The sequence below is a fragment of the Pan troglodytes genome, chromosome 5 (assembly GCF_028858775.2).
Source record: "Pan troglodytes isolate AG18354 chromosome 5, NHGRI_mPanTro3-v2.0_pri, whole genome shotgun sequence".
NCBI lineage: Eukaryota > Metazoa > Chordata > Mammalia > Primates > Hominidae > Pan > Pan troglodytes.
This window is the reverse complement of record NC_072403.2, coordinates 61183382-61196973: the sequence shown is the minus strand read 5'-3', so window position 1 is coordinate 61196973 and position 13592 is coordinate 61183382. Positions and strand designations below refer to the sequence as shown.

The window sequence follows — 13592 nt, the reverse complement described above, 5'->3', positions numbered from 1 at the left end:
ACACAGATTATACAAATTATCAATATGGAAACATAAAAAGGACATCACTGCAACTGCTACAGACATTAAAAAGGACAATTAGGAAATACTAGGAGCAATTTTGTAGGGAGATAGAAACCAAAAAGAAACAGTAAACTGAAAACTTTAAGGTTAAAAATCCAACATAAATTCAGCAAATGGAAGACACAAACTACCAAAGCTCACTCATGAAGAAATAGATAACAAGAATAGTCTTACAACAAGTTAACACATTGAATTTATATTTTCAAACCTTTTTAATGAAGCATGGGCCAGATATCTTTACTGGTTAATGAAATAGATCATGTAAGGAAGGAATGACACCAATTCTTTTTGTGCTTTTCCAGAATATTGAAGAGGAGGAAATACTTCCCTGTTGATTTTACAGGCCAGCATAACTTAGATACCAAACCAAAGACATTATAAGAAAACAAATCAACATGCCAATATACTTTATGAACATAGTTTTTTAAACAAAATATTAGCAGTTGAATCCAGAAATACAAAAAGAATAATACACCATGATTGAACAGAATTTAGCCTTGAAATGAAGGGCTGGAACAACAGTAAAAAATCAAATAATGAATTTCGCCATATAAAAAACTAAAGGAAAAAATGTGATCAAGCTTGGCAGGACATGGGGGAGGTGAAATGGAGAGAAGTTGGTTAACGGGTACAAATATACATTAACATAGAAGGAATAAGTTCTAGTACTTGATAGTACAGTAGGGAGACTATAGTTAACACTAATTTACTATATATTTTTAAATGGCCAGAAAAATTGAAATACTCCCAACAAAAGGAAAAGATAAATGTTTGAAGTAATTAATAGTAATAGAGGCAAAAAAGTAATTGCAGAATTCAGCATTTATTTATGCATTTATGATTTTAAAAACGAAGAAAACCAAAAATATAAAGGAATTTCCTCCACTTGATAAAGAGAACCTGCAAAGAACACACACACACACACACACACACACTCTTTATGGTACAAAACTGAATGCCTTTCTCCTAAGACAGGTGAAAAGGTAAGATGTCCACTTTCAACAATTCTATTTAATATATTGAAAGCTCTAGTTTGGGTAATAAAGCAGGGAAAATAAATGAAAGACTACAGATTGGAAAGGGGAAAATGAAACTCTATTATAGATGACAAGAATATTTATGTAGAATTTCCTGCAGATTCTACAAAAAAATAGAATAATTGCATTTAGCAAGTCATAGGCTATAAAGTCCATATAGAAAAATCAATTGTATTTCTATATAATCACTATAATCAATAGAAAGTTAAGATGTAAAATAAATTACCATTTGTAACAGCACCAAAACCTGAAGTGTGTTTGTAGAAGCCTAAAAAGTTGTGCAAGAACTATATACTGAAAACTATCAAATACTGATGAACTAAATCAATGAAGTTATAAATAAATGAAGAAATATATCATGTTAATAAATCTGAACACTCGACATAGTAAATTGGTTTATAATTTCAAGGTAAGTTCAGTCAAAATGTCAGCAGGATTCTTTGCAGACATTGACAAGCTGATTCTAAAATGTTTATGGAAAGACAAAGAAGTGGCCCGGCCCGGTGGCTCACACCTGTAATCCCAGCACTTTGGGAAGCTGAGGCGGGCAGATTAATTCAGCCCAGGAGCTGGAGACCAGCCTGGCCAACACGGCGAAAACCCGTTTCTACTAAAAATACAAAACTTGGCTGGTGTGGTGGCACATGCCTGTAATCCCGACTAATTGGGAGGCTTTGGCAAGAGAATCGCTTGAACCCAGGAGGTAGAGGCTGCACTGAGTGAAAATTGGGCCACTATGCTCCAGCCTGGGTGGCAGAATAAGACCCTGTTTCCAAAACAACTACAGCAACCACAACAAAAATAAAATAAAATAAAATAAAGACAAAGAAATAGAATAGCCAAAATTATTTTTTAAATAACAGTTAATGGAATCATACTACTTGATTTCAAGACTTTCTGTGAAGCTATAGTAAGACTATAAAATATTTGCAAAAGTACAGAATTAACTCAATGGAACAGAATAGAAAGTCTAGAAATAGAGCCACCAATATATGGCCAAATGACTTTTGAGAAAAGTAAAATTATATTATTTTCCACAAATGTGGGTGGAACAATTAGATATTTGCAGGGAAGAAAATCTGACTTATATCTTGTACTGGATACAAAAATTAATTCATAATGTAACATAGGCCTAAATATATAACCTAAAACTACATCATTTCTAGATCTTATGAGAAAATCTTTGTTAATGTGAATTAAATATTTATTAGATGCAACATCAAAAGTATGATCTATGAAAGAAAAGATGATAAACTCAATTTCACCAAAATTTTTTAAATTCTGTTTTTTAAGACACTCTTACATGATACAGACTAAAAAAATACCAAACACATACTCTGAATAAAAAAAATCTATTCAACTTACAGAAACAGCTCTCAAAACTCAGTGCAATAACCAAACACCAATTTAAAAATGGGCAAAAGTTTGAAGAAATACTTTACCAAATAAGATAGACAGATAGATGGCACACCACACATAAAAATATGCTTAACATTATAATTAAGTGCAAATTAAAACTACAATATAGTACCACTATATATTAGAATGGCAAAAAAATGTGTTGCTAGGAATATGAAGCAACAGGAACTTTTATACATTGATGATTACATTAAATCTGAATTACAGTTTAGAAGCTTTTTGTAACATTAAGCATATACTTACCATGTGACCCCACAATTTCATAAGTGAAGTAAAGCTTATGTTTGTCTGAATCTTGTATGTGAATATTTATAGCAGCCTTATTTTTAATCCCTGAAAACCTGGAAATAATGCAATTTACTTTCGATAATGAATGGATAACCAATCTGTGATATACTCACATAATGAAATACTACTCATCAAGAAAAATAAACTTACACATGAGAAAAATTAATGAATCTCTAATGTATTATGTTAAAATAAACTGAATTAAAACGGCTACATGTTGCATAACTTCATTTGTTGATATTCTGGAAATGGCAAAATTATGGAACAGAAATTTGTCCAATGAGCCCACCACGGATGGTTGAATGGGTTGGACGATCAGACCATTCCGTGTAGATGAGAGGTAAATCTACCTCTTGTAAAGTGAGAGAAGGTTGATTGTGAAAGAAGAATTGAGCATTCTGTGATAACAGGTGCATTCCTCTGCTGATTACTTTTCGGAGTATATAGGGACATTGAAGACTGGAAACTGTTCACTTTAGAACTGTTTGATCCCGCACATCTCTTGGAATGTCTTTGTTGTACAGTTAAGGGTACATGCAGGCTAACTGATCACCCCTACTCCAGTGTATTAGCCTGATTAAATGTCCCTATGCAAAGGCAAGTATAACTCTAGCAATTAGTTACATTTTGATTTCTCCCAGGAGACACTGAGGTCCTTAACAACAAAGATAATATCTTATTTGCCTTCTATCATCTAGGTTTTGTGCAAGGCCACAATAAACTCCACAAATATATGAATTGAATGAGTGAATCTATAATTCCACTGACTCGAATGAAGCTTAGAATTGTGGTTAGCAATGAAAGAAGTATGTAATGCACTTACTGAGGTCTATGGCTCACAGAACCCCAAGGTACATCAAGAACTGTATCAAAACACCTCATGTACCCCTCAAATAGATACATCTACTATATACCAACAAAATTTTTAAAATAATAAAGCTTTGAAAAGAATTAAATTACAAAAAACATTAATCAGATTACATAGATGTGGTTAATTTTGAAATTGTTGCTTTGTTTTTCATGACTATAAACATTCCTTAAAACAAAATATTACCTGATTTATTGATACATTTTTTTCCAAGCAGTTTGTTCACAGTACAATAGAAGTCATCAGTGCAAAGACACTCTTTAAATTGGAAATTGCTTTCCACTAAGTACTGGATACTCAGGTTACAGTATGACGAATTCCTCATCTTGCAGGGGTCACCTGGATCTCACAATCAAACACATAACACTATAGATATTAATCTGATTATAATTTTGGATTCTTCCTCCCCAAAGTACTTTTAACATATTAACCTGAATAATTAATTAATATGGTAAGATTATCTGGGGTTGCTGCAGGATATCCATATAAGTGACATTTTATGAAAAACATGTATTTTCATTGAATATTTTCCATAATGTACTTTCTATATTAAAACTTTCTGCATTTCAAAATAGCTTTTTCCTACTTAGAATATCATTTCTTGCTTTTCAGTAAAAATAAGGCTACTCTTACAGGACGTGACCAGAATGCTCTCTAATCTTAGCATTTTGTCAGCTTATCTATTTTATTAGCTGTTTTGTCATAATCTGATCTTTTATTTTCATATCATTCTCAGACTATAGAAAGATATGTGCAGGTGGCTCTAAATTTATCATTAAAATTATGTGGTCCTGGCACTCAATAAATATTATTGAATAAGTCTCATAATACCAATATTTGAATATTTGAATAAGTCTCATAATTACCAATATTTCATTTTCTACATTAATTTAAAAATATGTAATCCTCTACCTGAACATTTTCTTTTATTTATTATTCTGAATAAAACTACCTTAGCTTACTTCATTTGTACATTTGAGAATACACATATTTCAGCTTCATACATAAAATAATTATGCAAATATTATTGCAATTTACTGCAAAAGACTATTTGTATACTGAAATTAAATAAGGTACAATTTGTGACACCTAAATATAATATTTTAACAACATATTTTAAATTGCCTTATAAAATGTAGCAAGAAGTTTAATCATCAAAATAAATAGATTATTTTTAGATTATACTGTAGATAGATTATACTGTAATCTGTATAGATTATACTGTAGAACAATGTTCTACTGTATAAATTGACTATGTTCTACCACATAGACAGTTTATTCTATTTACTTATTCTATTTACTTTATTCTATTTGTAGTTTATACTATTCTATTTACTTTTAATGAAAGGAGTCTTACTATAATGTTCTCATTCAATGCTTATTTAGCTACTTGAATATTCAAAATATATATATTTTTTCTTTTTAAGGAAATATAGGCCAGGCACGGTGGTGCACGCCTGCAATCCCAGCACTTTGGGAGGCCAAGGCAGGCAGATCACGAGACCAAGAAATTGAGACCATCCTGGCGAACGTGGTGAAATCCCGTCTCTACTAAAAATACAAAAATTAGCTGGGCATGGCGGCATGCGCCTGTAGTCCCAGCTACTCTGGAGGCTGAGGCAGGAGAAAGAATCGTTTGAACCCGGGAGGCGGAGGTTGCAGTGAGCCGAGATCACGCAGCTACACTCCAGCCTGGCGACAGACCAAGATTCAGTCTCAAAATAAAAAAAAAAAAAGAAAAAAGAAGGAAAATACCAGTCACTCTCCAGTCTTCACATTCTCAACTCTTGAACCTCCCCACAAATGTTTGGAAGGTAGGCCAAGTTAAAAACAAAACTATAGCTTTACTTGTTCTTGACATAGAATTGGAAATACCGTATATATGTTTCAAGAATATAAATTGTACATTGTACATGGACAAATACACAACAATTATTATAACAAATCTTATTTTTTCTATTTTATCATTGACATATGTAATCAAAATAACCTTTTATTTGAAAAAAAATACTGCCATGGTTCTGAGAAGAATGCATAAAATTGTAGCATTATACATGGTGAGAGAGGTAAGAAAATAATCTGAAATCTTGAATAATGCTGCCCTCAGTAATTAAAGCTCTTTAGTAATTAAGAAAATCCTTTTGTAATTAAATTTGCTAATACATGATTAAAAGTGAATCGATTGGGGGTCAAGATTAAATAAGATACATAGAGAAAAACTTAGTTCTTAGGATAATGACAAAATATCAAATCCTGTTTTTATCTTAGTAAAAATAAATCATTTGAGTGTATTCTTAGCAACTCGTTTACCTGAATCATTGCAGGCATCTTCCATTACTCTCCAAGCATGTTTACATCCATTTGCATCACGTAAGCATTGCTCTCTTAAATATGTGCAATTATTGGTTTGAGAAGTGTATTCATTTTCCAAGCTTAACCCCATAGCTTGAATAACAACAACAAAAACAAGGTTGTAATATAAATTTGGCATCCATTTTCTTCAAATCTAAGTTATTAATGATAAAGAGCAGAATTATGGAAAATAACATGTAGTGAAATAATTGATGGTGGGAATAACCTTAACCTCCTCTCTAGCTGTAGATCTGTATTTCTTTTTATAGATTCTTAAATGAATATTTTAAATTTGCTCATTTTGACTTCTCATCATCTATTTATTCCTCAACTTATAATTTATTTTTATTACTATTATTCCATTAAAACTGCTCTTAAAAAAAGTCTCTAATTACCCCTTTAAAATCTAACTTAATGGTTTTAAACTTTATCTCACCATTGAGCATTTTGTTGACTTTTTTGTTTTTGAAACTCTTCCTTTGCCAGCCCTCCCTTCTGTTCTCTTGATATTTATCCACTTTGTATTTTCTGACCATAGCTAAAATTCTTCCCAGGATCATTTCATTCTTCTAGTAAAGTATAATTTTAGCTTAGGTTCTCTTCTCAGACCTTTTCTATTTTCATTTTATACATTCTCTGCAGAAAATTCCATGTGCTCTTATGGTTTGAACTAAAATCGTTAGTCTGATGATTCTCAAATGTATAATTTAATCTCAGTATTTCCAGTGTTCCTGTCATAGGTACGTAACTGTTATCTCTACTTGAATGTTTCAGAAACACTTTCACAGGATCTTCATCATCATTGTTCCACTGTGGACCACTACTTCATTCACAATGCCACAATTAACATAAGAACCCAAACTAGAAATCTTGGTTTTGTGGTAGACTATTTTCCATCCTCAACTTCACTCTCCCATGTTCATTCTTGCTAAATTTATTGACTTTCACTTTGAGCATTTGTTTAACTTATTAGTCAGTCTGCCTCCAGTTTGAATCTTATTCAGAACCTTATTCAGATAGGTTCTTTGTAACCCCTAATCTACCTGATGTACTATTCTAGTCTTGCCATTTTTCTGTTTTATATCCTTTAAACTATTTCTCATATCAGGGCTCTCATATTCCTCACCATGTGCAATCTGGAAGGTCTCAAGCATTTATCGTTTCCCAAATGATCCATGCTGTCTTCCACCTCTGCATGCCTACTGTCTGATCCCTGATAAGTATTTTCTTTCTTTTTCTTCTGGAATAACCCTTTTTGTTGTTTAAAATTGAACACAATCATTAGCTATTTTCTGGAAACTGTACTTGAATTCTATACTCCCCTTTTTCCACACTCAAATTGAATTTGACATCTTCCATCCATTTACTAGAACTGTGGGGATCCTGCAATCACAAATTTTACTGTTCTGTAGTGTATATATTCATGTGCCTGTCTCCACCACTGGATTGTACAGCTTTACCCACAGACATTAAGGACAATTTATAACTGTATTTTTGTCACCAAACACAATGATGCAGTATAGGTATTCAATAAATGAATATTGACTTATACCCAAGTTATTAGATGTTTATATATAAGATATATAAATAACTGATAACATCTAAAAAATAATACCTTCCAGATATTTACAAGTTACTTTTGCTAGAGGAGAAATCCAGCAAGTTTTCTAAAAACAATCAAGAAAATAGCAATGTTAATTTAATATGTTACACAAGTTAGTCAAATTGATTCTGCAAATATATGAAGTGACACTAGCCAAATCAATTAATAGAAAAAAATACAGGGATTAAAATTGTGTTACAGAGACAGTTGTAGTAACTGTCATCAAGAGAGTCAAGCTATAACTAAATAAGAGCCAAATTATTTGAATTTTTAAATGCTGTTGTTAATTATGAATCACCTGTGACAATGTAGAGTGATAGGCTTCAAGTAAGGCCTTGAAATCTCTCTTTTTTTTAAATCTTACCTCTTTGCAAATCTCATCTTATAAGAAGAATCCAAGACAACTGATTGGACCATGTGTACTACTTGCTGGGTCACTGCATTTGGAGATTAGGCCCATGGGTGTAGCTTGGTAACATTTTTCTTGCTGAGAGCTGGAGTGGAAATGGACATATCAGCTTTCTGTTTTCTCATGTGTTCATGGACAACCTCATCTAGCCAAGCCCTTGTACTCCTTATTTGGCTAGCCCAAAGAAAGAAAAAGAGGACTCTTTTGATCCTAGCACAAAGTTACTCGGTCAAATCCAGTTTTCCAAAGACCCAGAAATAGAAATTTGAAGTCATAAACTCAACTTATAAGAAAATGGTATTTTATTTGCCATTAATCATTATATCTTGTGAAAAGCCCCCTCAAGAATCTTATAAGTGATAATATCCCAGATATATCATCAAAACTTCATCAGTACTTCAGAGTAATAATCACTTAGAAATACTACATGTTATCTTCCCCAAATATGTTTTACTTCCTTTCACATTTTCAGTTTTTAATGTTTTAATGTTTCCTTTCACATTTTCAGTTTTTGGTTGAACAAGCTTCTTAATAGATTATTTTATAGGATTTTCCACACTTCCTACTCAACAAAATCTTGACTCATCTAAGAAAACCACCTCAATGATTTGGTCCACAAGAATCAAGAATGTATTACCTTTCCAAAATCTGTCTTATTCATTCCCGACTATGACTTGTGGTTTTGTATTTAACCTAGGATTTTTCAGGAATTTTCCTGTAATACTCAATGAAAAATAACTTCTATTTTTAAATTAATAAGATGGATAATGCTGCAAATTATATCAGTGTTTTAAAGATGTATGGGGCTTATTATCCTATTAAATGTTCTGAGATTTTAAAATTCATTGTTTTCCACATTTCTTTACCAACAGACATTTTCCTCATTATAAGACCTATTTAGATAATGTCAAACAAGCATTCTAAAAAATATAATATGGGAAATGTTGGTACAACCTATCAAATAGTATAATTTTAGTTCTAACAATGTTAAGAAGTTATTTCCCTCCTTCATGCAACCTGGTGTCAAGTTAATTTAGAAGTAAAAGATGAAAATAAGAGGCCATTGCCTTTTCAACTGAGGTCATAATGAGTCTGTAATGTATTTTGTGAGCTTCATTATATTGCTGCCTGATCTATAAAAATTAAAGTTTCCTATATTTCTCTTTACCACAAAAAAAGAACTAAAGAAATATTAACAATCTTTATAAAAATAAGAAAATATTTTAGGAATAATTACAAAAAGCAAAATTATGGAACAATGGAAAAATATTACTTAAACCAAAGAAAAACTGAAAATATAAGGGATTTCTCTCCTTCTTAACTTGTTTCCTTGACTTAATATGACTCTCCTTTTATGTTCAATACAATTTAAAGTAAACTTCTTTGCTTTCTTGCCCACAATTATGCCTTTATTCATCAAGTATATATTAGCTTAAACATAAAATGCCATATTTTTAAAATTACAATCTAGCTACAGTTACAATTATTCCTTTTCTGAATTCAGTTTATAGATTCTACCAAATGCTAAAGAAGATATAAAATATTCTCCAGTCACACATCTAGCAAATAGATTCATGGATTCTACATTAAATAAAAATAAATTATTTTTCATCAACATCTTATAATACATTCATCGCATCCAATACAAGAGAAGTAAGTCCACACTTGAGTTCTAGGTCATAAAAATTAATGAAAATATGAAGCATTTTGATATGGTGTTAAGTTGTTTTACTTCACTAAATTACTTCTAGTTAGCAAATATTAACACTGTAGTTAAATTGAATGTTTTAAATTAATCTTATTTTTGTTTAATTTCAAAGCAAAATAAATAAAATAGATAATAGTTTGAAATTTTTCATCTTATAACTTGTAAATAGATACTGGAAGGTTTTATTTTTATTTCTAAAAGGTTCTAACACATGTGTGAATTCCATTAATCCTAATAAGTAACTCAAAGTCATTGGGTCATTCTATACAATAAAACAGAAACAAGCTGAGAGATTAATACAATTTTCACATTCTGCATTATCTATAGAGTTAGAAATAAGTGAGTAAAAGTGAGTGTACATTTTTGCAAGAAGAATAAACCATGTTAAAGCATAAATTTGTAATTTACTTGGTACTTCATATTATAAGCCCCTGTTAGGCTTAAGTGTGATAGTATTCAGTTTACAAAGAATTAGTATTATGAATAATTCAGATAAACCAGAAGCACCATTCACTTACCCAAGAAAATAAATACTATCATGCTGGACAACTCACGGCAGTTCACCTGGAAAAAAAGGCAGATGCGTTTCTTCTGACAACTTTCTTAAGAGTAACTGTCCAGAATAAGGCTTCAGCCTCTGTGTTTGCTTCCTAAAGGCATTACCAATTCAAGTCAGCTTCCTATGTCATCATTTCCTCCCCAGTGTTTCCTAAGTTGTGAACTGTTCTAATTATATTCAAATTCGATTATTCTCCTGAGGGTGCTGGTCTTGAATATTAGGATATTATGCCTCTAAGAAAGCCCATGAGCCAAATACTAAGAGAAATGATACATAATCTGCACGTTCATGAAAAAGGTTTATTTTCCTTAACTAAAATACAACACTACGTAAAAGCCTCCCAAATATGACCCAAAATTTTCAAAGACACTTGAGCATACTCAGTCTCCACTTGTTTAATTAGCCTCATTAAGGCAATTTCATGTCATTTGAGGATAGAGAAGAGCCGAAAACGCATAATAGCCGTAGAAAATGTATGCAAAATCCAAGTTCTACTAGAATTAGACTGATATACCTCAAACATACTGGGAAGCTGCTTCCCAAACAAAGAATGTTGTATTACATGTGCCACAAACCCCAGTATGCTTAAAAATTATGCCACTTCAGCTATAGTATCTAATACCCTCCAAGTACAGCTACAGTGTAAAAAACATACTCTTCCCAGTGATGCAGAAATTCTATGTTCCACTGGAAAGATAATCATCTACATTTGTGTGCATCACTTGACAACTATTTTTTTTCCTAGTTTCAATGAAGGGACTTATTTATCTTATGTCTTAGTTTGGCTACGCCCTTCCTCATGTAAACCTACAGCACATCATCTTTCTTGGGGTGTCATGAGACTTCTATTTCTAAATCACCTGGAGGCCTTTCTAGAATGAATGCTTAAAAAATAAAATGCTGCTTTGGCAAGAAATTAAGAAGAGATAGGGATGGGAGAGAAGTATTTGTGCAGTTACACCTTTGAGTTTTTGATTGCATATTGTTCATGTTTATTTTATACCAGTAGAGAAGTTATACTATATTTTGTTTTCAGCAGGCATAATGAAAAAACACAGACTCTAGATTCCAAGAAACAAAAATTATAACACTGCTTTTCTCTATAGATCTAGATGAGTGACTTAGCATTGGAAGTTATTCACTCCTTTGTAAAATGTGTCAATTGTATGAATTCTTGCTGTAATATAAGGTATGTATATGAGGGGCTTATATCACAAAAAAATTGATTATATTACATTCACTGACTTAATTATTACATAATAGAAGGATTATAATATCATAAAATTAATCAATCTTTTCTTCTTTTCAAGGGCTTGAGTCACTAAACTTTCCTAATGACTTCTACCAAGACAAGCTTAGATATAAGCCAACTTAAAAGGACTTAAACTAGGACAGAGTTGGTTACTACCATAGTTGAAGAGTCCGTGGGAAGAATTAATTTCAGGTGTGTTTTAAACTGTTTTCTCTGGGTCTAAGTTGTTTGTTTCCTCCTGTCTCTTACCTGCATTCTTCTCTACCAGTTCTATTCCCAGAAAGGCTATTTCCTTCTAGTGGGAAGATGGCTGTGAAGCCCTTGGCAAACATCCTTCTCTCTTAGAAAGCAGGGTAGAAAGTGTGATTCTTTTACTATTAAAGTTGCAGAATTAAGTCACATCAGTTCTAGATGTGTCAAGTGCCAATCAGTTTTACAAAAGGAACTTACCCCATGTCCAGTATCATAGATACAGGTTGTCAGTGTAGTTGGCCCTTTTCAAAGCACAGAATCTGATGGTGCAGAAGGTGTGCATCACGAAGGAAAATTATGGTATTAGAAGAAGCAGCTGAAGGGATCTTGGGGCAGCAAAAACCACATGCTTAGTAATGTATCTAAGTGCTGAGTTTAAGAAGAGCAACCACAAGGAAAATAAACTTATGAAACAAAGGAAGAGAATAACATAATTTTCTGTTCAAGGAAGGCGATATAGTTATGACTTTCTAGAGTGCAGTGATCACAGAACCTGAATATAAGACCCTGTGAATGGTGCTAATCTTTGCCAGACAAGTACAGCTGCTTAGGTCTATAACTTATAGGTATAGAAAGCACCTGTGGTCATATAGCTGTTCATCCAACACAAAATAATATCAGCTGTGTTACCACTGAATGCCTGTTCATTGAGCCATCAGTCCTCTTTGTGTACAGACTCCTTCTCAGGATAATATTTTCAGGGCAAAAAAAATTTTAAAGATCATAAAGGAAATTAAGTATGTTAAAATATACTTGTCAAAATATGTTTTAAATTTGTGATAAAGTAATACATATGCTTCCTCATTGCAGAAGGAAATGTCAAGATCTAAGTGAGTCTAAAAATATTGTTGTTTCAGTGTAGTGATTATCACAGGTCCTAATTTGAGAGAACTTCCACTAATAAAATGTTATATAAAAATATCTGTAACTTCTATTAGTGACAAAGATAGCACAGGAAGTACTGAATTTCAATAAGTTTAGTAAAAAGATAACACAATTTTACCCCAAGCAAATTATAGATACCTCAAATTCATAAACCCCAATTTAATGTCTATGAAAATAATACTCTCGATTATTTAAATGAAAGCTGCTATTGAATCAGAACATTGTAGAAATAGAATTATCAATTTTGATAGTTTCCAATTATAATGTGTGCCTAATTTTAAAATGTATTCTACATTTCAAGTAAAATGTTGTAATATATAAATGAAACAGAAGAAAGTACAGCTGTTCTGGTGGGAATTTTCATGAGTAGTCCTCAGCTCTACTTATTGGGCTTTGCCAGCACATTCACAGCTGCTACTGAAGCATCCAAAGGCTCTGAAATTCCCATTCAAAATTCCCTAAATTTATGTAATTGCTTTTTGATAAATTTTGTTTTAGCTAACGTATCATTCTCATGACAGTTAAATGCACTAGACCTCACACCTTGGCAAAAGACATGTAATATTTACTAAAAGACTTTTGTATCAAAGACTCTACAAAAACAAAAATGAGGGACAGACACTAGTTGCATGAATTGGATAAACTAGAATGCAAATTAAGCTACATATAAAAGCGAAAAAAGAAAAATTGTTAAATAAAACTCTATGATAAATCAGTGAAAAAAACTTCATATTAAAGGGCATTTCTTTTTGGAACATAAAGTTGTTTAAAGCTTTTGTTCAGTGACATTCGACTTCCTCCAATCACCTTTGCATTACCACTATATTTGTCTACTTAAAACTTTTGTAGCATGCTACTGTCTGGAGGAGTCTGTTCAGCTCTAGCCAACCTAAAATT

The 13592-nt window shown here is 32.0% G+C and overlaps 1 protein-coding gene across 1 annotated transcript in view; it reads right to left on the bottom strand.

The window, feature by feature from the left end:
• The window catches only part of GFRAL (GDNF family receptor alpha like), a 72268-nt gene extending 61918 nt beyond the window's left edge, over window positions 1-10350 (bottom strand). The window contains exons 1-3 of the mRNA XM_001157000.6: window positions 10266-10350; window positions 5986-6120; window positions 3862-4020 (exon numbers count right to left, since the gene is read on the bottom strand). Of these exons, the coding sequence (XP_001157000.2) occupies window positions 3862-4020; window positions 5986-6120; window positions 10266-10287 (316 nt within the window). The 5' untranslated portion in view covers window positions 10288-10350. The remainder of the gene's footprint in view (window positions 1-3861; window positions 4021-5985; window positions 6121-10265) is intronic.
• Between the last annotated feature and the right edge of the window lie 3242 nt (window positions 10351-13592).